Below are 27,454 nucleotides of genomic sequence, written 5' to 3' on the forward strand. Positions count from 1 at the left end.
AGCAATCAAAAAAGAGAAGTCAAACAATGGCAGTGTGTTTAAAAAAATTAAAAAAAAATTAAAAATCCCATGACAGACTCAAATCTGAGAAGAAAGAAATAGTCACCACCAATCATAAAATTCTTCATTTAAAAAAATCAGGACCAAGAGCTTCCTGTAATCCTCCCCCTGACTCCATCCCTCCTGAGGATGTGTACCAACCTAAAATACTAGGTTGACAGCAGAAAGATGAACAAAACATCAGAGAAGTGGAAAACTTGAGTAATTTACATACTACAAATTTAACTGTATTTCTACTGAAAGCTTTTCTTTATTACCTAGATATTTGTCTGTAAATATCAGTGTCATTGTAACTGAGATAGTAACTACCTTTTGGATTATACAATTAGATTTTAATTAGATGAACTTTATAACATAATCCAAAGTGTGGATGTGCTTCCTGAATTCGTACCAATTTCATGTGATCCCCCTAATTTCAAGATATACTCATTATGAACTCCTTTATTTATTTTCTGTTTTCTTTCTTTGTCTTAGTCTGACACTGCAACCACTCCACAACTTTCATCAATCACTCCAAAAGAAAAAGCAACGAATCAGGAACAGCTTCAAAGTTTACTATGCTTGAAACAATGCCAACAAACTGTGGTTTACTTAGAGTAGTGAAGTCCAAATCTTAAACAGAGTGACAGTTGATTTTCAATGAAGAGTGTGATTAAACAGCATTTAACTAATGATTTCCTCTCTAATGTCCATTACTAGAGTTTGTTTACTAGAGTTTGTTTACTAGAGTAAAACAAAAATCAAGATGGATTGGATTTGTGAAGAGACTACTTTATTTTTATTCTGCTTCTAATCCCTCTTAGATGAAAAAAAATCACAGAACCCAGAAAAATTCAGATGAAGTATTCTTTGCGGTGGCTCAAGAAGTAAAGAAAGTTTGAGATGTCCTCAATGTCCTCACTGGTTTTAACATAAATATCCATTTATGGTGCACAAACAAAAACCCCCAACATTTTTTCTTTCTTTATTTTGACGGATATTCTATTATTAAGCCAATAGTCTGGCAAACTGACAGATATTGCCAACCTAACCAGATGTTTTCTGCTTTATTCCAGTCTTTGGATTTTGAGATGTGAAAAATAATTTTGCACACTTACACAAAAAGTGCATAGGATGACAGCTGCATGTCCCTCAAAAAATGGGAAGAGATGGAATTTAAGGCCTTTCCAGAACTCAGTTGTTAAGGAAAAAAAAAAACTCAATAAGTGTTCTGAATGCTTTTGATAAACAGTGAAGTAGCAACTGAAATAACAGAGCTGAACTCTACTGGTATTACATGGAATCTGCTTATGTTGATGGTAGACAGGGAAAGAATAAAAAATATTTTGAAGAACAATCTAAAATAGCACAAAAGGACAATAATAGACAGTGGTTTTTTGTTTTCTTTTTAATCCTGACAACAGAAGAAACAATTTTACTTCTAGATGTAAGTGCCTGACATTGCAACTAAGACAGAACTATGGAAAACAAGGAAGGAATTATGTTGAAAAAGTGAATCCTCAAATATGGTCAAATAATTAGAGACAACAATAATTTAAAAAGGACAAGTTCTATCACAGAGAAATTGCTAGATGGGAAAGAAAGGCAGTTAAGAGCAAGCCAATAAGCTTGTTTTAACTTTTATTGTAAATTCTGTCTTTGCCACTCTTTCCCCCTGTTTGCCATAGTTCTGTCTTAGTTGCAATGTCAGGCACTTACATCTGGAAGTAAAATTGTTTCTTTAGACATTCAAAATACAAAATTTAGACAGTAACCAAAAATCTGTAATTTTTACTGATATTAAAGTAAAATTTCAGCTCCCTTTCCCTCCTTCCCCCCCCCAGTATCACCCCCATTTAATCAGTATCTTCAACTTTTATTGTGCTATTTTCTGAAGACAAAATACTGAAGTACAATAGAGATGCTCCATATAATTATTTTTTAGGAGCATTGAATTTTTGATGTGGTGGGAAAAGTTCCTGATTCTTGGGTGAATCAGGAACTCCATGATAAAATCATTTTTCAAATTAGATTAGAATAAATATGCCAAATAAATATGCATTCTTGCTATTTAAATAGTAATAAATGAATTTACTGGTCTGTTTCCTTTAGCTTGGCCGTACTAAGACTGAATCAACTAGAATTATTATACAAGCAATTTTCTAATGCAATCCTGTTCAAATCATGAAACTTCTCATGTTACTACAATATGATCATGATATTACCACAGACATAGAAACAGACCAACAAAATGTATTTTTTGCCTTTGTAACATATTGTAATGGAATGACAGTAACAGAATCTCACAGTATTATGCAGCCATCCTTAGCTACACAGAGAGATAGAACTTTTTCCCCCAGGTATTATTACTTTGTTATTGTCACCATATGTTATGTACAAAAAAGAAGAGCAGATGGAATGTTTATTTTTTAATAAAGATGGGTACAGGGATCCTGGTCCACCTCCAGATTATAGCTAAAAGCTGTTGTTCTAAAGGCTGTAAATCTATATCTGACAAAACTATTAGAAGAAAATGTCCAATTAGAAATACTTAATTATAGTTCTCTATAAACATAATTAAATAAGTATCTATCATTGACATAGTTTAGATTCACTCACTCTGTTTATTGCCTACATTCTATCAAAATAAAGAAGTAAAATAAACTATTGAAAGAGGTGCTATCGACAGGCAAATGATGCCTCATTTTAAGCAAAGTAACTGCATTAAATCATCACAAAATAGAGATCAATGTAACCCGAAGAAATCTTTCACAGTTGTACTTATTTTGCTGGGACACAGTTGTTTGTCTCCATAGCAGCTCCTACAATGCTGTACTTTGAATTATTGGAGAGAACAGTGTTGTGACATTAGCTGCTTCAGCTATTGCCGAGAGTACCTGCACAAAATCCCAGCCTTTTCTGCTTCTCGTGTTGCCTTGGCAGCGAGGGGACTGGGGATGGGCAAGAGGCTGTGAGGGAACACAGCTGGGACAGCTGAACCCAACTGGACAAAGAGATATCCCTACCATGTCATGCTCAGCATACAAAGCTGGAGGAAGAGGAAGGGAGGGAGGGCAGGGCATTCAGAGTAGGAAAACTACATACCAAAAATCTCGTTTTTTCACTATTTACCTGTTTCAGGTAGACATACTGCCCTAGTGTTCAGTTGTTACAGAGCTTGCAAGGGTTTTTCAGGGTGAAGAGAGAGGCGAGAATGTTGACCTCATGTTCAGAAGGCTTGATTTATTATTTTATTATATATATTACATTATTACTATGCTAAAATAATAGAAGGTAAATTCTCAGAATGGTAGCAAGCTAAGAATAGAAAATGAATGAATAACAAAGTTCTGTGTCCAGGCAGAAAGCAAGAACAGCCCTGCCATGAGTGGTCAGTACATCCAAACATTCACCCAAGACCAATCACGAATCCACCTGTTGCATTCCACAGCAGCAGATAGCCATTGTTTACATTTTGTTGCTGAGGCCACAGCTTCTCAGAAGAGGGAAAAATCCTAAAGAAAGGATTTTTATGAAAAGATGTCTGTGACATTCAGTAGCATGTAACCGCTGTCCTACTCAGAAAATTAGTACAACAGATTAAAACTTCCAAGTCAGCTCTATTGAGTATGATGTGCACAGATGATAGGCACACTTTCAGGACAGGCAATACATTTTTCTCATGTCAATTTACTGTGTGTGGTCAAATCAACAATGCAGAGTACTGCAGCACAATATCTGCTTTTCCCAAAATCAAGGCACGACTGCACAAGTCTTATGAAGCTGATATACATAATGGACTTGCCCTGGATCCTCAGATTTTCAGTTAGGAAATTTTGTAATCAATTCAAGATTTGTATTTTGAACAAGACCACTACCAAGCATCTATTGAGAAGACCTCTGAATGTCACTTGAATATAATTTCTGTGGGCGGGGAAGAGAAGAGATATGAACACCTTAACATAAAACATCAGTAAGTTTTTGCTTGCTTTTTTTTTATTGCAGCCTTGTACTACATCTTGAGATGGGTACTATCACACTGACAAAACCATTAGTTTTGCCAGTTACAGTCCTTCTGTAAATACAGTCCTTCATATGTCATCAAATATATCTAATGCATACTTTAATCCAGATCAGTTTACCAATTCCTCACAACTGCTGTACATTTAATCCATATGGAAAAGTTAAAAGTCACGTTCCCATCTAGATTACCTTACTAGCTTGTGTAAGAAATTCCATACATTTGTCCTAAATACAGATTAGCACATTATATTAGCACAACATATTAATATATTCATATTTATTAATTTATTTTTTTTTTACATATTAAACTTTTCTGTTCCACTGATCATTGGAGTTTTTTGTGAATGTTAGATCTTTGCAGTAAAAACACGGAAATGCTAACTGGCAAAAAGGGTTAAAAAACCACCCCAAAATGGTATAATTTTTATATATTCCTAGAAGCAATTGAGTTAGTACAGTGTGGTGGAAAGAATTCACAATAAGGAGTTTACAGAGCGTATCCAAAGCCAGGGTAATATTTTTATTGTAGCATTATTCTTCCCTCAGATCACCCAGAAGGAAGCTTTAATATCTGTGCTATGAGAACTGTAAGGCATTTTTGACAGGTCTCCTGAGCAATTTACCCAAGGACTATTCTAAAGCAGCACAATTTTCCTGTCAACATTTGTTGGTGTCATCGGGGGAGTTATCCCTGGTTTTGCAGCAGGCTGGGGCAAAAGGTAAGAGGACACAATACAGAGAAAAACTAAAAAAGTTTAAAGATTAAACTATTGCAGTATTCCTCTTGTCTTGTGAGGACAATGCATAGAAAGATAGCAGCATATCATAAATTTTTTATTTAGTATGCAGGCTTTCCACCATTTCCCATGTTTCTCACACCAAGAATTCCTTTTGGCCCAATCTAATAAGGTCTATTTTTCCCCTTCTCAGTAAAGATTGTTCAATCAAACATTCAAATTCTGCTAAACCATTTCCTACCATGCTAAGGACATGCTTTCTACCATATATACAAATAGGAATCAATAAATCAATGATGTTGAGAGGCAAAAAAAAAAAAAGGTAGATCTGCTTAATTTTTGTTGGTTTTTTTTTTTTTTTTTGTAAAATCATCTAAATATTAAGGACCCCAAATTAGAAATAGACTATACAAGTACATAATTTCAACAACAAAAATTTTGAGTGAAAGGTTGTATTTGCCTTGGGATATATTAGAAAAGGCCACCATATCACGGGTGACATTTCTAAATATCAATTTAGCTGATCTTATGAAACAGCTCCTCTTTCTCTGGAGCCAAACTCAACAAATACTCCAGTGCAAGTTCCTTAGCCCAGCAGCACTGTTTAAAAATAAGAAAAATACAAATTCAAATATTTTGTCCACAGTTCAAAGGTAGATAGGAAATACTGCAGCCTACATGCTGGACTCTATCAGCCTGGTTCTACTAGTCCAAATCCACAGCTCAGTAGTTAATACACAGACCACTCATTTAATTTAAGATACTCAATATCTTAATATATAAAAATTATTGTGTTGAAGGAAAAATATATCTGGTAGGTAAGAGATCACAACAGGCAGACAAGTGATTGCATAGTATCTATTTTAGTGTTCATAAATAGCGGAAGTCTCTGTAAAGACTTCTATTTCTACCATTACTATTTATAAAACCAGACTATATTTTTCTGTACTGGTCTCTACTGGGACCAGAGTCATTTAGTATCTTCATTAATGACAAAGATGAAGGAATTGGGTTTACCCTCAGCAAATTTGCAGACGACACCAAGCTGAGTGGTGCAGTTAACCCACTGGAAGGATGAGATGCCATCCAGAGGGACCTCTACAAGCTCAAGAAGTGGGACAATGCAAATCTTATTACATTTAACAGAACCTAGTGAAAGGGGCTGTGCTTGGGTCAGGGCCACCCCCAGTATCAACACAGGCTGTGGGATGAACAGAGTGAGAACAGCCCTGTGAGGACTTGGGGCTGCTGCTGGGTGAGGGGCTGGACATGACCCAGCAATGTGCTCCTGCATCCCAGAAAGCCAAATGTGCCCTGGGCTGCATGCAAAGCACCATGCCCAGCAGGGAGAGGGAGGGAATTCTGCCCCTCTGCTCTGCTCTGCTCTGGTGAGATCCCACCCGGAGCGCTGCATCCAGCTCTGGGGTCCTCAATATGAGAAAGACATTGAGCTGCTGGAGCGAGTCCAGAGGAGGCCACCAAGTTGATTAGAGGAAAGGAGCTCCTCTCCTATGAGAAAAAGCTGAGAGAATTGTGTTTGTTTAACCTGGGAAAGAGAAGGCTTTGGGATAACCTAATTGTAATCTTCCAGTACCTGAAAGGAGCCTACAAGAAAGATGGAGAGGGATTTTGTGTAAGGATGTGTAGTGACAGGACAGGAGGGAATGGCTTCAGGGTGAAAGAGGGTAGGTTTAGATCAGATATTATGATCATTCTTTGCTGTGGTGGTGATAAGGCACTGGAACCGGTTGCCCAGAGAAGCTGTGGAGGTCACATCCCTGGAAGAGTTGAAAATCAGGAGAGCTGGAACTCTAAACAAACTGGTCTATTGGAAATTGTCCCTGACCATGGCAGTGGAGTTGGAACCAAATTGTCTTTAAGGTCCCTTTGACGTAACCCATCCTATGATTCTCTGATTCTATTATTCCATAAATGCTACTTGGGAGTATGTAACATACATGTATTTTTTTAATTGCTTTGTCATTCATATCAATGTTTTAGGATTAAAAAAAAAGTTCTAAATTTTGTTCCCTCCTTGTCTCACTCCTCTTCAGAAAACTTTATTTTACCTTCTATGCAGAAACAATTCAAACCCCAAAGAAGCTTATTTAAAATACAATGAACATTTACAACACGCCAGCTAATAACTCCTTCATTTTCATAAAACAGCCTAAAGTGGAATGTGTTTTCAATCCAAACATGTTTACAATAATTTTTAAAGCTGTATTATTTTAAAGCATAATTCCATTTTCTTCTTCTTGGTTCAAAGCAAGAAGCCCCAAATAAGTAAAAATTTTTACTGTGTCTAGCTTTGTATTACTATGTATGTATTTAAACATTTAATAATTTAGAGAATACAAAGAAAAAGGGAAGTCTTGGCTTAGAAGACTGAACACCAATATTTTTTAAAACTCCATTTAAAATATTACATTGTTTTAATTACAGATATTTTAGAGGTTTTTTTTTCATCAATTGATTCTTTTTTATTTTTTCAGTATGTGAACACATTTTTATAATGGACAAAACACAAATGCATAGTATAGATATACCTACTCAGAAAATTATAAAAAATTTATATAGAATATATTTTATTTTTCCAAAGTACTGTATGCAAGTCAGGGAATCAGGTCAAGTATTTAGAGAAAAATTTTGTTTTCTTTCCATGTGAGGAATAAGAAGAATTTGAAGCTATTTCTAGACATTTCTCCTCATAAACTCCAGTTTTCACAACTTCTCCTTGATTGGCATTTGACCTTCAGCATTCCAAAGTGTAAAACTTCTGCTTCATGCACATGATCCTGATTGGTTCTTATGAAATTTAATATAGGCTTATCCTGAAGCATTTGATTTAACTTTTCTGTGTGAGTTGCATCCACTGTTCAGTGAAATTAACTTATCTGCATTTAGAAGCTAGTAAGCACCACACACTCAGAAAGGTCTTGAAAACCTCTTGTGATTTGTCATTGTGTATTTAAGTCACTAGTAATAAATTCTTTTTAAAAAAATTAGAGGCCAAATTGCATTACCTGAAACATTTCAGAAAAATAAGCACTTGGAAGAAAATAATTTTTTTCTTGGATAAGAACTAACTAATATACTGGAAAAATTACTAGAAAATCAGAAAATATATTTTCCAACCCTTTGTTACCTAATCACTTAGTAACAGAAGTAGTGCCCTGACACCATTGTAGTCACAATGGTGTCAGGTCATATAATTTCTTTAACATTTCTCTATTCCTATTGCAGGGGATGCATACATTCATCAAAAAAATCCCATAAGCATTCAAGGCTTTTTATTATCTTCACTATCCTTCATCTTTTAGTATGAACACAACAATTTTTTTACATTATTGAAGCTTTTATTACATCTTGATGGAAACAAATGGAACAGTTTATAAGCTGCAATATTTTTGTGGAGCGTTGTGAAAACAGAAAAGAGTACAGTCAAATCTAGCTTTGTTGGGAAATAAAAAATTTTAAAATGTCTCATTTTTTTTCTCTAGGGCCTTATGTTCTTTCTCTTTATAGGACATTTTCCTAAAATTTTTGAATTTATGGAGTCAGTATTTTCTAAATCATAAAGATTATTCTTGTATATAAAATGAAATATTTTATTTATTAGACTTAAGAAGTCCCAGTAAGGTCAATGAAAATAAAGTTTACTCTCAGCACAACCATCAGTTTCTGAAACAAACAGAAACATCAATAGCTTTCTTCACCTAATCAATGCAGACAGATTGATTTTTTCAGAAGGCAGACTATTATGTATGTCTGAGTACCATGACCTTTCAGATTTTACCAACAATATTCTTCATGTAAATTGATCTGCCTTATACCATGGGAGCCAGGGATGCAGAACTGCCAAAAGCATTCGCTTCCACTTAGTTAGCTGGAAATATTACTCACGAAAAAGCACCTTCTTCAATCACGGGGTGCCGTGTGATGAGTTGTAAATGTCTAAGACAATTCAGAACTGCAGATACCTTTACACCCAGTAATCATAAAACCACAAGAGTGTGAATGTAGAGTAATTGATTTAAACTTATCAGTTCTAGGCCATTAGACTTGGTAAAAGGTATTTCCACTCAACTATAGAGGAGCCCATTACAGTCATTTCCATTTGAAGGTCAGCCATCACCAGTGCTGACCTTCAACATGACATAAAAGTTATTAATTGATTAGTTTACCAGAACAACGAACAACCACAAAACAATAACAAAAAAATCCAAAACACACACAAAAAAAAAATACAAAAACAAACCACCAAAACAACTCAAACAAAAAACCCCATCCACAAATAAACCCACAAAACCAAAAAACTCATAAAAACAAAAATAAAAAAAACAAGTTCACATTTAATCAATATGAACAGAAGAAACCTATTATTTTCGTGAATCTGGCTGGGCTGAAACTATCCCCGTTCAACAGTTCTACAGCCTCTTATCCAAGTTCTAATTCAGATACAGTCACTTGATGCTAAGTGATGGACAGAGGGGCTCTAAGGGCAGAGGCTGGGCTGCCTGGGCTTTGGGCCAATTTAGAGGCAGTATAGCTGAGGGCATGCCCCTGCTCCCCTTTTAGAAAGGACCTTTAATAAAGCTTGGACAAAATGCTCGGCTGCAAACACAAAGTAAGTGCTGCTCAGCTCGTGACTCTGTTTCCCTTAGGGAATGGGTGCCCCTCTGACATATTGGGGTAGAGGTTAACATACTGGTTTTGATGCTGACACTGAAATTACAGAAGTGCAACAGAAGAGGAATTCTGGATTCTAAATATTTACAGCCATTACAACACTGGCAAAAAAAAAGAAGTCTCCACAGACTAATCACTTGCAAAATTACAAGGACCTCTTGAAAACTCTAGGACAGAAAAATGTTTCCTAAGATAACATTTGTAAGGGTTTCTACAACCTGCTTAAGCATGGTGTAAAACAGTTATTAAATATCTGGCACTAAAGAAATTGCATCTTCCAACATGGTTGCAACTCATTTGTACTATAAATTTGGTAATATGAAAATAAATATCCTTGGTAAGATGTATGGCTGAGAGTAAGGATTTATTATGTTATCTAAGAATTGCTGCTAAATGACTACATGATTGATATTTCTGCATGTAGACAATAGGTAAAATAATGTTGAAGAGTATTTATTTTCCTTTGCAATTATGTTATATGTCAACACAGCTTGAGAATGTCTTGAAATTGTTTTTTAACACATTCATTTCCCAACTACAATTAAACAAAGATACTAGAAATATTCTATGTTATTCCCTTACAAAAAAAAAAATAAATTCTTTGCAAAAAAATGTTTGTGCAATAAGAAGTGCAATTTCAGACTATAACAAAATAATTTCCTTAGTATCATCAAGTAGAAATAAAATTCTGGTCAAAGCATCTTAAAAAAAAGGAAAAAGAACAAAAGAACAGGAAAAAAGGAATTTGCCTTTAGCTAGAGAAATAACTTTGGTTATCTTACATAAACTATTATCTTCCTTCATCACAAACTTTCTGGAACAGAGAAAGGCAAAGACACCACTATTCCTGAAATGAGAAAAGCAAAGCATAAGGGAAGAGATGATGTCAGAAAAGAGGTGTTCAAATCCATAGACAAGAATTTATGCTGTTAGGACACTACCTGTCTTTGTTGAATCTTTACAAAATTACCTTAAATAATAACAAAATAAAAGCTGTTATTTCTGTTCTCTTCCTTGGCACAGGACTACGTTTTTATGAAATTCTCAAGTGTCAAAGTATTGTGATTTTTTTTTTAAATAAGGTCTAATGAAGAAATACAAGACTATTTCCACTATTTCCAATTAGATTTAGATTACTTTTTCCCTTTAATTATAGAGTAATAGGATGGTTTGGGTTGGAAGGAACCTTAAACATCATGTGATTCCAAACCCCTGCCATACACAGAGACATCCTTCACCAGACCAGGTGGCCCAGAGCCCCATCCAACCTGGCCTTGAACATTTCTGGGGATGGGGCAACCACAATTTCTCTGGGCAGCCTGTTCCATGCCTTACCACCCTCATAATAAAGAATTGCTTCCTAATATCTAATCCAAACCTACTCTCTTCCAGTTTGAAGCCATTCTGCTTTTGTCTGCGCATCCTTGTAGAAAGTCCTTTTCTGTCTCCCCACCTTAGATACTGGAAGGCTGCAAGCAGGCACCCACTCTTTTCCAACTCTGAACAAACTCTGTTCTCTCAGCCATGCCTTGTAGAAGAGGAACTCCATCCCTCTGATCATGGTGGCCTGGGCTTGCTCCAACAGCTCAATGTCTTTCTTGTGTTGAGGACCCCAGAGCTGGATGCAGCATTCCAGAGGGATCTCACCAGAGCAGAACAGGGCAGAGCAGAGGGGCAGAGTCCTCTGCCTTGCTGTGCTGCCCACACTGCTTTGGATGCAGCACATTTGGCTTTCTGGGATGCAGGAGCACATTGCTGGGTCACTTCCAGCCTCTCACCCAGCAGCAGCAGCCCCAGGTCCTTCTCACAGGGCTGTTCTCACTCTGTTCATCCCACAGCCTGTGCTGATACTGGGCTTACCCTGACCCGGGTGCAGCCCCTTGCACTTGGTTTTGTTAAACGTAATGAGATTTGCATTGTCCCACTTCTTGAGCTGGATATATTGGGGTAAATAAGTGAAAGAGGAAGGGAGGAAGGGATTAATGAGTAAGAGAAGAAGGGAGGAGGAGAGGGAGTGAGGGAGGGAAGAAGGAAAAGGAAAGAAAGAAGGAATAAGAAACATTATGAAGGTTTACATGGAGACATATCATTACAAAAACTTGGCTAAAAGTGTTAATAAGTGAGACCAGATCAGGGACAGCTGAGCCACGATCTCTTCAATGAACACAATAACCCCAGATAGCTGTTCTGAAAGCAATGGGCTATACATAGCAGAGCAAGGCAAAGCACAAGATATTCCAAACATCTACTGCTGACTGTTTAAAGAACTGAAATTTCCAAATGTCAAAAATCTTCAAATCCATGAGCATGCATTTTTGAGAGAGATACTGCTAAGGAACAATTTCTTTTGTTCTTTTTCCAAGACTGTTAAAAGATGTCCCAAATTGAAGGCTGAATCAGCCTCTCCTTACTTTTTAATATTTTTTTTACTTTTTCTTAAAAAATAATTTGAATCACAGAATATCCTGAGTTAGAAGGTCCCCACAAAGATAACTCCTTTTCCTGTAACAAGTGAATTTGAAAGTCTGCTACTTCAAAGAAGCTGGAATTTAATCAGAGGAAGTATTTTAAAATATTCGGTAACTGTAGCAAGTACCTTGACAACTGAGACAAGCTTTCAGATATTTCACACAGGGCCAAAATTTCTATGTAACTGAAAAGATTAATCACTGATTAATCAGATTTGACAGGCTGGATTCAAAGGAATGAAACTTTAACAGAGATTCGCACACTTGGACGCACATTTTCCCCTTCACCAAATGACAACTTAATCATGAGACAAGAGAAAAAAAAAAACCAAGTATAATTCCTGACCTTCTATCAACAGTAATAATGTTAAGAAAATATTTTAAGAATTAATAAAATGGGGGGGAAAATTAAAGATTGTAATTTTATCTTATTACAGATTGTGGGAACAATTTGAAAATATATTCAAGTCTGACAATAGAGCAGAAGAAATTTAAATCAATTTCACATACATATATTCTGGGGTAGAGTTTACTGTGATTATTTCATAAGGGAACTATATAAAATATTATATCACATGAATAGTGTAATTATCTTTTTACAAGGGAGAAAAATAGATCTTAAAATCTGGCAGTACTTTTATAAAGATAACTAAGAGAAGCCAAAAAGGATAGGAGGAACAACTTGCAGAAATTATAAAAATTATCATTAATCATTTTTCTAAAAAATCAACAGCAAGAAACTTCAGAGTCTATTGACAATTACATAAACAATATAAAAAATTTCAAAAAACCAGAAAGCTACTTGAGTTTCCTCTGTTTTCACATGGGAGAAGCATGGAAAAAAATTTTGTGCCCATATTTTATATATATATATATATATATATATATATATATATATATTACATCAGAAGATCTATCTCAAACTGAGCATTGTCATAAATCAAGGAGACAAAATGGGTAGTTAAAAATTCCTGGGATGAGATATCAGACATTAAAGAATTCAAAAAGCCTAGGAAACAGCTAATGCAAGGACAATTTTTAAAATGCTTCTAGAGGGTATAAAAAAGCCCAGAAAGAACTGATATTGATATTCTTAGCTACAAATAAGATAAGGCATGGGCAAATATGATTTATTGAGGAAGAATCAAAACAATTTTTATTCAAAAATTCTTAGGGCTTACTAACTTATGCCAGTTTTCTGAATGAGTCAATAAACTGACTCTGCTGGATCAGAGGTCTTGGCAGGCCTTCAAATGTCATTTCACAAAGATCTTTCACAATGATTCTTAGAGAAACTTAGCTGACATAAAAAAATGCCCTTACATACAGGAATACCTAGTTACTAAATTAGGAAAAAATAAGTGAGAAGGGAAAGAAGAGAGGAATAATTGAGCAGTTTCCATGGTGTTGGAAGATCATATCAGTGATGGTGTGAAGAAAGAGGGAACTGAATTAATTTTCTGTTTCAGTATCATGAAAATGTAAAAGTAGATGTAAAGCAAACAGTGTAAATATTTTACTAATGTGCAGCTAAATTTACAATTTTTCATGGCAGGGCATAGTGGATGTTAAAAATTAACATGTGCTCCGAAATAATTTATAAAAATTACCCAAAAAATTTCAGTAAGAAGCATTAGAGTTGAAAAACACTGATCTCATTCTGGAAACTTCTCAGACATGAGTTGCTAAGAGCCCATGACAGTTCTCTGAGACAGTATTCCTGTGCTGCTCTTAGTAAGTATTCTGTACATACCCATTTTTGGTCAATGTCAGAAATGGGATACAGGGCTAGATGAACTTTTATTCTGATGGCCTGCAACTATTCTCATGCTACTCTGCAAAAAAAACAAAAAACGTAATTGGCTTTTCTAAAGCAAGCTTTCCCTACTGACTGAAAAAAACAGGGAGGGAGGTCATGCAACAGAGTTGGGAAACTACAGAACAATACTAACAATATTACCCTTAAGTGAAATAAAAGTGAAATAAAATGAAATAAAATGAAATAAAAGTGAAATAAAAATATTGTTCTAAAAAGAAAGAATAAATATAGAATAGCTAATTATACACATGCATCAAAAAAACATAGCTTTTCTGGGTTCCATCATCACAAAAAAATGTGTAATTAAAAATATTTATAAGAGCTTTGAAAAATATATCATTACAATTTACAGGCCCATTCAAGAAGTTAGAAAATGGATGATAAAATAATAAAATTAAAGGAAAAATTTGAAGCATATTAATGTTCTTAAAGTTATACCACTAGTCAGATGCAAATGAGAAATTAATTTTTAAATCTGTTCTTGAACTTTCAGCTTTTCTTGTCAGGAATTCTGAATTTATTATCTTCGAAACTGGAAACTTGCGAGTAAAGTACAGTGCTGAGTGTTGATCTATAACAGTTTGTAATCCAGTGATTTTTTCCCTGTCTTTTATTAAATATCAGCATAATTTGCTAGAGGAAACATATCTGTAAAGCTCTATTTTTATTAGTTTTAGCTCTACAATTTAGACAATTTTCCAAGGAATTGAAATGAGCATTTCACCAGAAAGTAATTAGGAAAAAAACCCCATATAATAACAACGGTACTCCATGTTGTAGTTCTGACAAAATATATTGTGTTTTAAAAATCCATTTAGGGAGCAAATTGTGCAGTCTGTACTGTTTTATCATTGCAACAACCAGCCCCAGTGGTTTTGGTTGAAACAAATCTATTTCTCCACTGGATGAACAGTGCTAGATGAACGTCAAAGGGTTTAACAACATTACCATAATTACATCTCTTCTCGAGTTTTGTTCTGATGAAGGGGAAAAAATAAATACAATTCAGTCCAAAAGATCTGTGACACAAAACCAGGAATTGAACATGTGGCAATTAATATAACCCCTAAGTATTTAAATTCCTCTCTTATTATCCAGGCAAATCATAAAACTCCTCCTCTGTACTGTGATGCCTTCTCAAAAAGCATCTGTCACTCCCCAGGCACTCAGAGACCCTTCAGACAGATCACATCTACATACTCTGAATGTGCTCACTGTTGACAAGGAAGCTGTTTGCAACTCCTTCCACATTTGGCCCTACTCACACCCCGAATTCAGCACAGCAGAAGTTGGTGAACAGGCCAGAGCAGCAAAAGTTAACATAAACATGACAAAACATAAAGACAGGAGTCAAGATTTTCCTGCTCCTGTGGCCCTTAATCCACATGTGGCATTAGGCCATCCCAAAAACTTCAGTGCTCCAGCCATGTCCGCTCTCTGAGGGATTCGAGCAAGGACTGTCTGAAGCAGAACTTCCCACATGGTTTCCTTTAGAAGGAATTAATGTGCACAAAATCAGTCCAAATTAAAGCAACACCAATGCAAGTGGGGATGATGAAAGAATTTGTCTTAAAGCCACATTAAGTCTTTTAACCAAAATGTAAAGGTATGCTTATGCAGCTGCAGCAATTTTCATCTTATCTTGCTCCATTTATTTTTCTTGACTACTTCTTAAATGTGATTTTTCAACTGAATTTGCAAAAGCTGTTTTAATTAATAACTTGTCATACATTTCTGTGCAGCTCAGAGTAATAAGATTGTCTCTCATCAAAAGTGTGCTACTTTAGTCGTCTAGCCTTTATTAAAAAATAAATCTGAAGTGAGTACAGTTGTGTTATAACATCTTCTTTAGAGATGTGCAGAGACAGAGGATTTTTATATTGGATTTTTATCTTGGATTTTTTCTTGATTTGATTTTTCTAGATCTTAAAAAAAGGGAATATTTGAACTTTGATTTCTTGTTCAACTAAAAAGATAGATTTAAGGAGCAGCAATTTCATCTTATAGCCTTTACTAGTTTTGTTTTATTTTTTAGTTAAAATAAGGAAGAATGTCATTCCCATTGTTCCTATTCCTACACCAAAACTTTGTATCCATAAAAATTAGAGTGATACTGTTAGGAAGACTTCATGGCTAAGGAAGACTTCATGGCTACAACAGATGAATTATTTTCTGCATATAAGAAAACCATCATTAAATACCTCATATATTTAGAAAGAAGAAATACCCCTTTCACTTCCAAGGGGGGAAAGGAAAAGGTCTAAGGGAAAGGCGACAGTGGATAATGTTTCTATATTTTACAAATACAAGGAAAATCAACCTCAATGAAGTTGCATCATTAAAAGTAACTTTTGCCTGTGAAATGTGAGGAACACACCCACCTCTGACACTATGATGGGATGACCCTGTCTGAATTCCAGATGCCCACACAGCTGCTCCCTCACACCCTCCCTGTACAGGACAGGAGTGGAAAGGAAGAGAGAAGGTTTCATGGATTGAGATAAATTTACCTCACAAAAACAGACTTGACTAGGGTAAAATTAAATATATTACTTGTTAAAAATAGGGTAGAATAGTTAAAAACAAAGAAAGAACTAAAATCTACCTTCCTTCTCACCCTTCCTCTCAGGCTCAACATCATTTCTGTACTCATTTTCTACACTCCCTCTTCTGTCTATGCGCAGAAGGGGAATGTCAGGATGCATTTTCTCTCTGCTTCTCCTTCCTCCTCACGTGTTCCCCTGTATCAGAGTGAGGGCTGTCACTCCCATGGGATACAATCCTTCAAAACCTGCACAAGCGCGGCTTCTTCCTGCAGGCCACAGTTCTTCAAGAACTGGCTGAGGATGGGAGCTTTCCATGCCGAAAGACTTTTAAGGAAGATTATTCCAGAGTGGGACCCCCAGGGTCTGAGATTCCTGCCAGGAGCCTGCTCCTGCGTGTGCACTTTCCCTCAGAGCACAGGGCCCAGCAGAGGGTCATGCATGGGCAGTAAGATGTCCATTTGCTCCACCATGGACCTCCAGGGCTGCAGGGACACAGCTGCCTCACCTAGGTCTGCACCATGGGCTGCAGGGGAATCCATCCTCTGGCTCCCAGAGAACTCCTCCCCTTCCTGCTTCACCAACCTTGGCGTCTGCAGGGTTGTTTCTCTCACAATGGCTCAACTTTGGCCACTGGGTTTCCTTTGGAGCCACTTGGAGCTGCTTGTGTCTGGCATGGGGGAGCTCCTAAGCTCCTCTCAAAAACCCCACAGATATATGGGTTTTTTGCTAACAACATAATAAGCTTATCATACTACAGCTAGAAATCAAACTTAAAATAAAAATTATTTCATGCATCCACAAGCTCCACAGTTCAATATTCAGGTCCAGTGAATATTCCATTAATTTAACATGCCATGAATATATTCCATTAATTTAATATTTCATAGCCAGCTATTTACCATAATCATTAGAGATAATACAAAAGAATAGTGAATATTCCTCAAAATTAATTTATAAATTTGTTTCAAGGTCATATTCACAGATGAAAGAGAAAATATTTTTCCATAAACATCATGTTTTGGGTATTGATTTACACCATCAACAAGGTGGGTTTTTTCATGCTATCCCTTCCTAGATGAACCAGTTAGATCCATTTAATATTTGTTACCATGATATCAGTCAAATAATACATCTATTAATTTAAATGGTATTTTCCATTTCAAGAAGTACAATCAATAAAACTGCACAGCAACAATGTCTGATCTGAATTGTTTCATCAATTCTGTTCATCTTGTACAACAGAACTTAACCTTTCAAAAACTGCATAGGGAAACATTTTAAACCAACAAACTGCTAGCTAAAAATAATATTAAAGACACACACTTTTTGAAAGACATAATTAATATTACATTTTATATTCAGAACTTCAATCTACGTGGTTTATACCATGAGCGGCAAGAGATTGCACAAATTCTGTATCCTTTGGAGGTATGTATACATATCAGAGAGCAAGATAACTGTCAGCATGAAACTGTTTAGACAAGGATATAAGGATTTAATTTCTGTGTATCGATACTATGTTTTTAGTACTACTAAAACCATCACTAAATAAAAAAATGTTGCTATTGTTTGCTTATATCCTCTACAAGTACAAATCAGCCATATATCAAATAATAACACTGAATATTGTTTTAAACAACCACAATGGATGATTCAAATAATCTCACAAATAGAGGTTTTGGAAAAAAAGTAGGATACTAGGCAACTGCATTTTCCTTTGGGATTCATTCTATGAAAAATTAGCTGTATGTCTTTTGCTTACTTGTTGAATAAAGCCAAAATCATACATATAAAGATGGACAAAGACCTTTAAAAAGCTGTAGTTTCAATTTTTGCTGACCTAGACATCTAACCATCAAACACATTACAGCAGTCATTCTTTTTTACTATTCTAACCCTGCTTATAATGTTATTTTATTTCAACTTTAAGCTACCATCCCAGAAATACAAGGGTCGTGAACCAGAAGTCAAAGCAATTGTTTTCAGGTTATTTATAGTATTAGAGAAAATCAGAAACAGTCTCAGAATTTAGCAAGGTTCAACAAGTGACATTAGAATGTGTCTGCAAAGGAGTAGACAGGTTCCATCTAAATTGAGTTAGGATGGAATCCTTGAAAAAGGAACTCTTTCCTTTCTTAACACCTGTTTTGCATTTAATAGCAGCAGCAAGGTAAATTTTCTCATTAAGCGTTTGCCACTGCACTTTAATCCTGTTGCTCTTTAATTTTACTCATGTTGTCAATTTTGTGTCGTTTTTAGTGGTACCACTTCCTCTCTGCAGCCAGAGGCCAGGAGCCCTGGACACAGTGAGAATAATGCTTAGGATTCTATGCCAGACTCTGGCAAGGAGATCTGGCTGGAAATGCCTCTGAAGACTGCAAGAGAGCTTAGCCTTGGGGGATGACGCAGGGCATGGTTCCCGGCCTAAATGGAGAAACACATCACATGCTCAGTTCACAGCTCTGGAGGGAAAATGCTCCCATCAAGGTCTTGCTGTGTTCCTCTGAGGCTGGGACAGGCAGGGGCAATATCCTTGCCTGTAGGTGGGATCAGGAAGTTCTCTTGTTAAGCTGAAAGAAGGAGCCAACAAGAACCTTGTGAAATTTAGCAGTGACAAAGTCCTACACCTGGGAAGGAAGAGTCCCTTGCAATGACATGATGATGTTTTTTCCAAAGCAGCTGCTGCTTAGAGACTGGCTAGGCAATCAGTCTGCTGGTGGTGTTGGTCCCTTCTTCATCACTTGTTTTTATTTTCCCTTCTTTTCTGTTTTCCCCCTTCCCAGTTATTAACCAGTCTCTATCTCAATCTGCAAGTTTTTTTTCTCAATTTTGCCCCTCCAATTCTGTCCCCCCAAGACACTGCTGGGGAGTGAATGAGGCTGGGTGGGAGCTTCACTGCCAGCTGGGATCAAGCCATCACAAACCCACTGCCCAGAGTAGGTCGTGCAGACCTGGATGTTTTTGAGACCGCACTAGACAAAACCTTGAATAACTCAATCTGACTTCAGAGCTGGTCTTGCTTTGAGCAGGAGGTCCATTCCAGTTTGACTTGTTCTGTGATTCCATGTTTTGCAGTTATTGTAAATGAAATATAAGGGTGCTTTACTAATGGAGAGAGCTGATACTAACAGAGAGAGTTGATCACAGATATCTAATAATTGTCTATGCAACTAACTGTTTTTTAAAACAAAATCAAACACATAAACATGCCAGCACAGATATACAAGCAACAGAGATTTGAAACATAGTAATATGCCTAAGTACATGAGCTTCTTTCTGGCCATATCTCCAACCTCAAGTTACTTGCATTACAAATAAATCAAGAAAGTACTGATGTGATATGGTATGATATGATATGTATATGTTACCATAAAATAAATAGTAGTAAAGAAAAGCTAAAACCCATTGTTTGTTACGCAAAACATGTTAGACAGGTAGGCTTATATGCATGAGCTTCCATTTGCCATTGCTCAGTCATGATGGAAACAGAAAAATCTTATGATTACATTTAACAGCTATCAAGTATAAAACCTCTCTCTCAGTCTTTCCCAAGAGAAATTACCTAGTTACTAAACCCTAAATCTAGTTACTTAGATGTTATTATTCAGCAGCAAATGCACATATATTAGATGAAATTATTTGTTATTCAGGCAAATAAAAAAAAGCTACTGTTTCTCAATATACGACTCATAGCATCAGATATGTACATTTAGTGATTGATTGGTGGGTTTGGGGACCTTTTTGCTTTCTCTTTTTTGAACTTTCAGAGTCTCAATGAAAGTTGGAGCCTTCTGGATTACTATTTAGTCATCAGCATTAAGAACCATAAAATAAAGGGAATATGCTCAGCTAAGGGTCTTTGAATAAATTATCAAGTCATTTTTAGCAGGACAATAAATGAACAGATCTTTGGAGGCACAAAAAAATAAGAATAGGCGCTTCTTTCCGTTCTCCCTCTCCTAAGAAGAGATTTGATGTTGAACAAGACAGGGAAATGATTTGTCTCACAGTTTGCTTTGACCTTCATCAGAACTTTGTAGCTTGCAAAGATCACTTAATCTCTCCTGTTCCTCCCAGTCTTCACTTTTGCTTCCTAGTCCTGTTATACTTGTCATTTCTCCCTGCACCTTTTAAAAATGAACAGAAAATATTTCCTGTTTCTGTACCCTACAGAAATTCTAAGCCACTGAGGTCCAATTGCTCAAGTCTGGGATGCAGTAAGGGCTACTTTGTCTTGTATAATCTTTGCTTTATGGACACTTTTTGACACTTTGAAATAGTAATTTTGGGTGTGAATGCTCCCAAAATAATACAACTAAGTAACACTACTAGACTAAGTAAAAATAAGCTTATTTTTAACCAAAAGCCTACCTAGTGCATATTTATTATCACAACTCAATTTAGGTAGTGTTGCTTTAGGGTTTTTTTCATCTCCAGAAGTTCCTGAATTTCTTTTACCTGCATTTTGTGTTTTCTGGTCTCTTCTTCCAAACTTTGTTTTTCTGCTTCTTGTCGCTCTCTCTTTCCCCATTCGGAGGCATTCTCACACCGCATTCTTTCCATCTGGGAAGGTTGAGGGTAGGAGGAAGAATCACCAAAAAAGAAAGAAAAAGAAAGAGGAATAATCTGATTAAAACCCTCTGGTTTTCACTGGGTGAGGCTAATGGCTTCACCTCAGAGTAAGGACGGCACCTTAGAAAACAGCCCAAGGTCTAAGTTTTCCATGTGTCATAAAGTTAAATATTTTATTTTTAAAATAACCAAGACAGTCAATTTCTCATCAAATGTACCTTCAAAAAAGTAAAGTGTAGATAAATTTTTATACAGTAACTGGTAACAAAATCCTATTCTTTTCCTGCTATTTCTGGAAAAATAGTATTAAAATAATAATAAAATGTTTTAAATAAAACTGAGATTGATTTTGGCTTGACAATGTCAAAGTTCACTTTTTATTCTCTAAAAGACAAAAATCAGCATGTTTTTATTCTGTTTACAATTTAGAAGGATTGCAATGAATGTTTATTAAACTGAAGAAGGTCTAAAGTATACCTTCAGTACTACATAGAGTTATCCTCATAATCAGAGGAAAGATTTTTAAGTTTTCATGTTAATCTCTTTCTTGTGGTCATGGTTAATAGTCTTAAGTGAAATATTATCTTTTATGGCCAATGCTGTAATGTTATTTTAGGATATCTTAATGAAGTTTTTCATCAAATCCTAATATAGGACAAATTAAATATATCAACAAAAAGACACATTACTAAGTCACATAGAGTAATTATCAAAGAACTGATTTATTCTTCAGAGACAACTACATAGAGGTTTTTGTCAAGGCTGCATTAAATACTTCTCAGACTTCAAATGAAAATATTGTAAAGTGAATTTATGTTTATAATACAAACCAGGTACTTATCAGGTACTAATGGAAATTTATCAGAAGATTATTATCGACAAATACTTACTGTTAATAAATTATTATTAACTGGTTCTAAACAGGAGATTAAAAGAGATTAACATAGATTAAAAACTGTAAAAATAAAAGGTTCCAGTTCTTTTAATTGAGGTGAAAAAAAGAAGAGATTTGTGAATATATTAAATAAAAGGTCAAAATTTTAAGAGCTTTTTACAATTTTCAGTTCTGTGAGAACTAAAATCAATGGTTTGATAAAAATGGTGACTGAAAACATTGTGAAACACTTCATGGAAGAAACAGGATATCTGCGCCAACAAGGCTTTAGAAAGAGCCACAGAGGTGTGCTTTTTCAGTTTGATTGGTTACTTTTATTCTAAAATCAATTTCTGGCAAATAATGGAAATATTCTCAATGTTGAGCGAAGAGAATGAGTGGTTACAGCATAACCTGACCCTATGAATAGTGACAATGTCATTCTCTAGCTAAATCAAATTGCTAACTTGTCTGTTCCCGCCTTATTTCTGAGTAAATAAAAACAATTAGAAACCAAATAAAGTTAAAGAAGCTCATTCAGATTATCATAAGACAGTAAAAGGGATTGTTCCAATCTGCTATGTATTGGTGTTGCCTCGCCTTGAGCACTGTCTGCAGTTTTGGGCACAGGTCATCAAAGTATTTGAGTTAGCAACTACAAGTTGCTAACTCCAACAGACAAGTAAATGTTTGATGCTCACATGTTCCCAATGAAGTCTTTAAAACCTATCCACTGAATTTCTGTACAATAGTTGGAAATTAAGGAATCACATACTCCTATTTAGGAGCAATTATTTCTTCCCCGCCAAAGTTATGCAAATTGTTTGAACACTTCCTACTGGACTACAATCACAAGCTCCATGTTTTTTCCTAAATAAATATGCAGGCATATTTATTATTTCAAGTATCCACGAAAGTTCCAGAACATGAAAACCCTGTCTTCTTACAAAGTGCCTGCCAAAATACACAGCTGAAATTCTAAGTCTGAAATTTCACCTTTTCACAGTGTTGACACTAATCAATACAAATTCATTTGTGTCAGACATCAAATAGAGAGAAATCACAATACCATCCAAGATTGAATTTCATCAAAAAATTAAGCAGAAGATGACTATCACATGAAGATCTGATGTCAAAGATAAATTTATTTACCTATGTCTTTAAATTTTTAATTCATTGCAGCCAAGACATAATTATGATAAATTTACATATTTAACAGCCCTGATTTCAGCTGGGATAGGAGTTCATTTTCTTCCTAGTAGCTGGTACAGTGCTATGTTCTGAATTTAGTATGAGAATAATGTTGATAACAGAGGGATATTTCCATTGTTAATGAGCAGTGCTTACACTAAGTCAAGGCATTTTAATTTTCTTATACTGCCCTGTGAGTAAGGAGGCTCGGGCTGCACAAGAATCTGGGAGTGGACAGCTAAGCCAAAGCAGCTACAGGGACATTCCATTCTGTACAGTGCTGTTGTGTGAAACTCTAAATTCTGATTTATAACAAAAAGTGAAAGCTTAAGAAAAAATTTGCAACATGTGAAAAAATCTTGAGATCTTTAATTTTCCCTTAAAATGCAAATATTTTCTCTCCATAAAATATCTGTGCAGACTTGCACTGAATTTTACTTTTTAATAGCAAGACCAGAATAATGGTGGAAGCATAGAATGAGGTCAAGGTAGTGTGAATGAAGTGGATAATTGCAAAGGTGAGCGGTGGAAATGAAGTACAGAGTACTGACCTTTTGAAACTGGATAATTACATCTTAGAGCTAGCCCACACCATTTCATGAATAACATGAAAGGCAGAACCCTGAAAAAAACAGACACAGAAAAAGGAACTCCACCTTGCACAGTTCATTAGCAGGAAAATCTTAATGCTCTTGTTTAGTTTAGTTTTAGTTCCAAAAGTTTTATTGAAACAAGATATTTTTCTCCTTCCCCTTAGTTAAGAAAAGATAGAGTAGGATGAAGGGCAACAATTAAGGTGCAATGAAGGCAAAAAGAAAGATGATGAAGATGAAATCTAGCAGTCAACACAATTTCAGACAGTAAACAGAAGAAATTCCATGCACCCTTCTGCTTTTTTTTTTTTTTCTTTAGTGCAAAGATTTGTTAGCTTTCTATAAAACTTGGAAAAGGTCAGAAAATGTATTTAGAGAACTGTGATCTTCAGCGTTTTAAAAGAAACTTTTAAAATAGAGTTGGACAGAACACAAGCATTATGTTAAGAAAATTAAAACCTGTAGTTTTGATCTGATCTGACTTGACAATGATGTCAGAAATTAAAAACTGCCAATCCAACCAGAAATTCTCCCTGTAAAATTTTTATTCTACACAACTGACATTTTCTTTACCAAAAGCATGTTCTGTGAAAGATAATCTGCATATCTCAAATAAAATCTGATTTGACTGAGAATAGAAGAGTTTTATTTTTACTTTTTTAAATTTCCAATCTGAATCTTACACAACCACAGCAAATCATTAGCTTCTAGTGCTACCTCTCTTTATACTCAGAGCCTACAGGTAAGCTGAATGAGGCCTACAGACTTGTGACCCAGAGAGGGAAGAACTCCTGTTTAAAATAGTGACCTCGGGCAGCCTCACTCAAGTTCAAATGTAAAACATCTGCTTCAGTTTGTGCAGGTCAAAAATTAAAATTTTAAACCAATATGTTTTTTTTTTTTGTCCTTAAAAATACAATGCAGGGCTTTTTTCATGTTGCAAAGCAAGATAAATGAACACATATTTTCAGGATTCTTGATATCTTCACTGTATTGTGCATGGAGGTAATTTCCATTCATCTATGCTGCAAATTATCATACAGAATTTAAGCAAGAGGTATATTACGCTGAAAATTTAATAAGCCAAAGGTTGATTATGAATTAAGGACCATGACACCCTCCTAATAAAGAAAGCCTATTGAAATAACCATAAATCTTCATAAAGTCACAAGTGAATTTGATTCTTACATATTTCTTCCCCATAGTTACTCAGAAAACTCAGCACAAGAAGCAAATTTTTCTTTTCTGTAACTCAGACAGGAATACTGTCTCTCAAAAATGTCATATCCAACGGTCTTTTCAGAGCCAAGAACTCAAAAATTGTGCAGTTTTACCAACCATCTTTCAAATGATTGCACATCAATAAGAAATGCAAGGACAGAGAATCCACCCTTTCACAGTGGTAATTTATGAGATGTCATCAACTTCCAAAGTATGGAACGTGCTTCAGCTGTTAGAAGGAATAGCAAACATGCAGCTTCCTTAAATATGGCATCAAGGTAGATTGGATCAATGAGTTGAAAGCAAGCTTTGCTTAAATATCAAGCAAACATCAAGCAGAAGCCTCACATTCCTTCATTGAATTCATTATGAAACGTCATTACAATTTGTAACATAGTTGTACGGGTTCTGAAGATATTTTATCAATGGTTTAAAAGGAATGGTATCAAGTGCCTAAAGAGAGTCTCTCAGCACAACTGGGAGAAAAAACTTCTGTGTTGCAGGATCAGGAAAAAACTCATGCAGCCAGAAGCATCAATAAAGAGATACACAAGGGAAGAAAATAGTTATGTTGATGAATCTGGTTCTCTTAAATCACTTCCAGTTTTAGTTCAGCTGTATCTACAGAACATGGAAGATACACCATGGGTTCCCTTCCACTGCTCACCTACATTTGAGAAAGTTGTAAGAGGAAGATGCACTTCACATAGCAAGACAATCATGTGCAACTGAATAGAAAACAATTCCAAGAATCTTTGTTGCTTGCAAAGTAACCTCTATTTTGTTGGGGTATAGGGGAGGGAGTCTGTTTTCTTTTGTTTTTTGAGATTTCCACAGCTAGATGTCTGTAAGAACATGAGGAAAACTGCCAAAGCTCCTAAGGTCCTAAAGAAAACTTATCAGGTTTCCTGTTTCCAAGATCAGGACTGCTGTATGCAGGTGTGATGTTTGCTGGCAAACAAAATTATTAACATGTGTGACACTGGGCAGTTTTGCAATGATTATTTCCAGTAGGTCTGGCATTTTCTAGAATTCTTTTCTTTTTTCACCTGAAACGTGCAATCAAAGACTACTAGAATCCATAGCACTCTTTCCACAGGAAAGGGAAGACAAATGTTTGCTATCATTTCATTTGACAAATGCTTCAATACAGTAAAAAAAATTTACTCTGTTTTTTTCTCCTATTGTATGCAAGTCTGCCAAGAACACCATTTAGTCCATCAGCAACTATGCTGAAAGTTTGATAAATGTTATTGTGCCTGACAATATCTTGAGACACAAAGCCCTGCAAGAAATGGAACTTTTTCATGAATGCTTATATTCATAACAATGCCTAGCACCAGCAGATTTAGTAATCAAATATTTCTTCCTCCTGGTTCTACTCAAATGCTTAAGTCTGCTGCAAGCTGATATCATTGCACTATGCTGACATTAAATGGAAAGTTGCTGATTTACCAGTATTTTTTTTCCTCTCCCCTTGTCTGCACACAGAGAAAACTCTTTTGTGTGTATGACTAGTTTAAAAGAAGTGATTTATGCAGGAACAGAAGTTGTCCATAGATACATAAAAATGTTTAAGCATGAAAATTTACAACAATCAGAAATAATATATGAAGAGGGACATAAATAAGTTCAAGAATAGGAACATGGTTGGGTGGAGAAAATTACCTTTGATCTTACAGATTTTTCTTTCCATCTGAATCTGACACTGCTTTCATCAGTTTCTTATGAGTTCAATTTCATATGGACTGTGTATTATACTAAAATTAACACCTTCTCTTTAAGAGAATCTACTATTTGTTCAAGGAAAACAAATTTTCTATCAACATCTACCATAGAAAATTATCCATAATGCCTATCTAAAATTCTACTTTTACTAATTATTTTTAAATCATTGAATACTACTGAGGAACTACCTTTACCTATCTAAACATTTGAAATCAGTAATACATCATCACTCAATTTCTACTTTAAAATTATGAAGAGTTTTTTGCATTTTGAACTAATTTTAAACAATAAATACTTACATTTCTCATGTGGAAAAACTAAACAAGATGACTAAACAAATTCTGGAAGTTTCTTTCAGTATCACAGAATGGATAAGGTAGGAAAGACCACAGTGGGCCATCTGAGCCAACATGCCTGCTCAAGCAGGGTATGCTAACCTTCCTCATTGTAATCCCAGTTCATAACAAGATTGAGACTAGAGGAATGTCCAAACAATCAGTGTCTACCAAGAGGTACAGTGCTGCTTATTTAGTCAACATTTTCATGTGTCAAAAACAATTTTGAAAATTATATAGGAAAAAATATAAAACTAGAATGGACTGTTATGATGAAGATATAAGAACACATGCTATAAACAAAGAATCTGATATTTATAACATGTAAGGACAATTTTGTCAAGTAGACATTCTTGTAAGCTTGCCAGAAAAGCATGAGTATTTGCATGAGTATTTCAAAACAAAGAAGAGTGTGATTATTTTTTCTGATACATTTTGTGCTGTTCTATTCTCAGTGTTCCACTGATATATAAAATAAATGTTAAACCATTTGTAGGCTGTCTTGGAAACTAAGGGACTTTCACCCATTGTTTAAAAAACAAGCAAATAGAAAAATACTGTTTATTTTTTTTAAAGTCAGGCAATATACTAAACGTATCCACATGTCCTGACCAGC

At 35.4% G+C, this 27,454-nt stretch overlaps 1 protein-coding gene across 2 annotated transcripts in view; it reads right to left on the bottom strand.

Annotated features, from left to right (window-relative positions):
• The window catches only part of CCDC102B (coiled-coil domain containing 102B), a 122,619-nt gene that overhangs the window by 75,179 nt on the left and 19,986 nt on the right, over positions 1–27,454 (bottom strand). Inside the window, exons 4-5 of one of the 2 annotated variants that reach the window (XM_064703472.1) lie at positions 20,783–20,887; positions 18,568–18,894 (exon numbers count right to left, since the gene is read on the bottom strand). In XM_064703472.1, the coding sequence (XP_064559542.1) occupies positions 18,874–18,894; positions 20,783–20,887 (126 nt within the window). In that variant the 3' untranslated portion in view covers positions 18,568–18,873. Of the gene's footprint in view, positions 1–18,567; positions 18,895–20,782; positions 20,888–27,454 lie in introns of those variants that run through there. The other variant, XM_064703471.1, reaches the window with a different exon arrangement.

This window comes from Zonotrichia leucophrys, chromosome 2 (genome assembly GCF_028769735.1).
Source record: "Zonotrichia leucophrys gambelii isolate GWCS_2022_RI chromosome 2, RI_Zleu_2.0, whole genome shotgun sequence".
NCBI lineage: Eukaryota > Metazoa > Chordata > Aves > Passeriformes > Passerellidae > Zonotrichia > Zonotrichia leucophrys.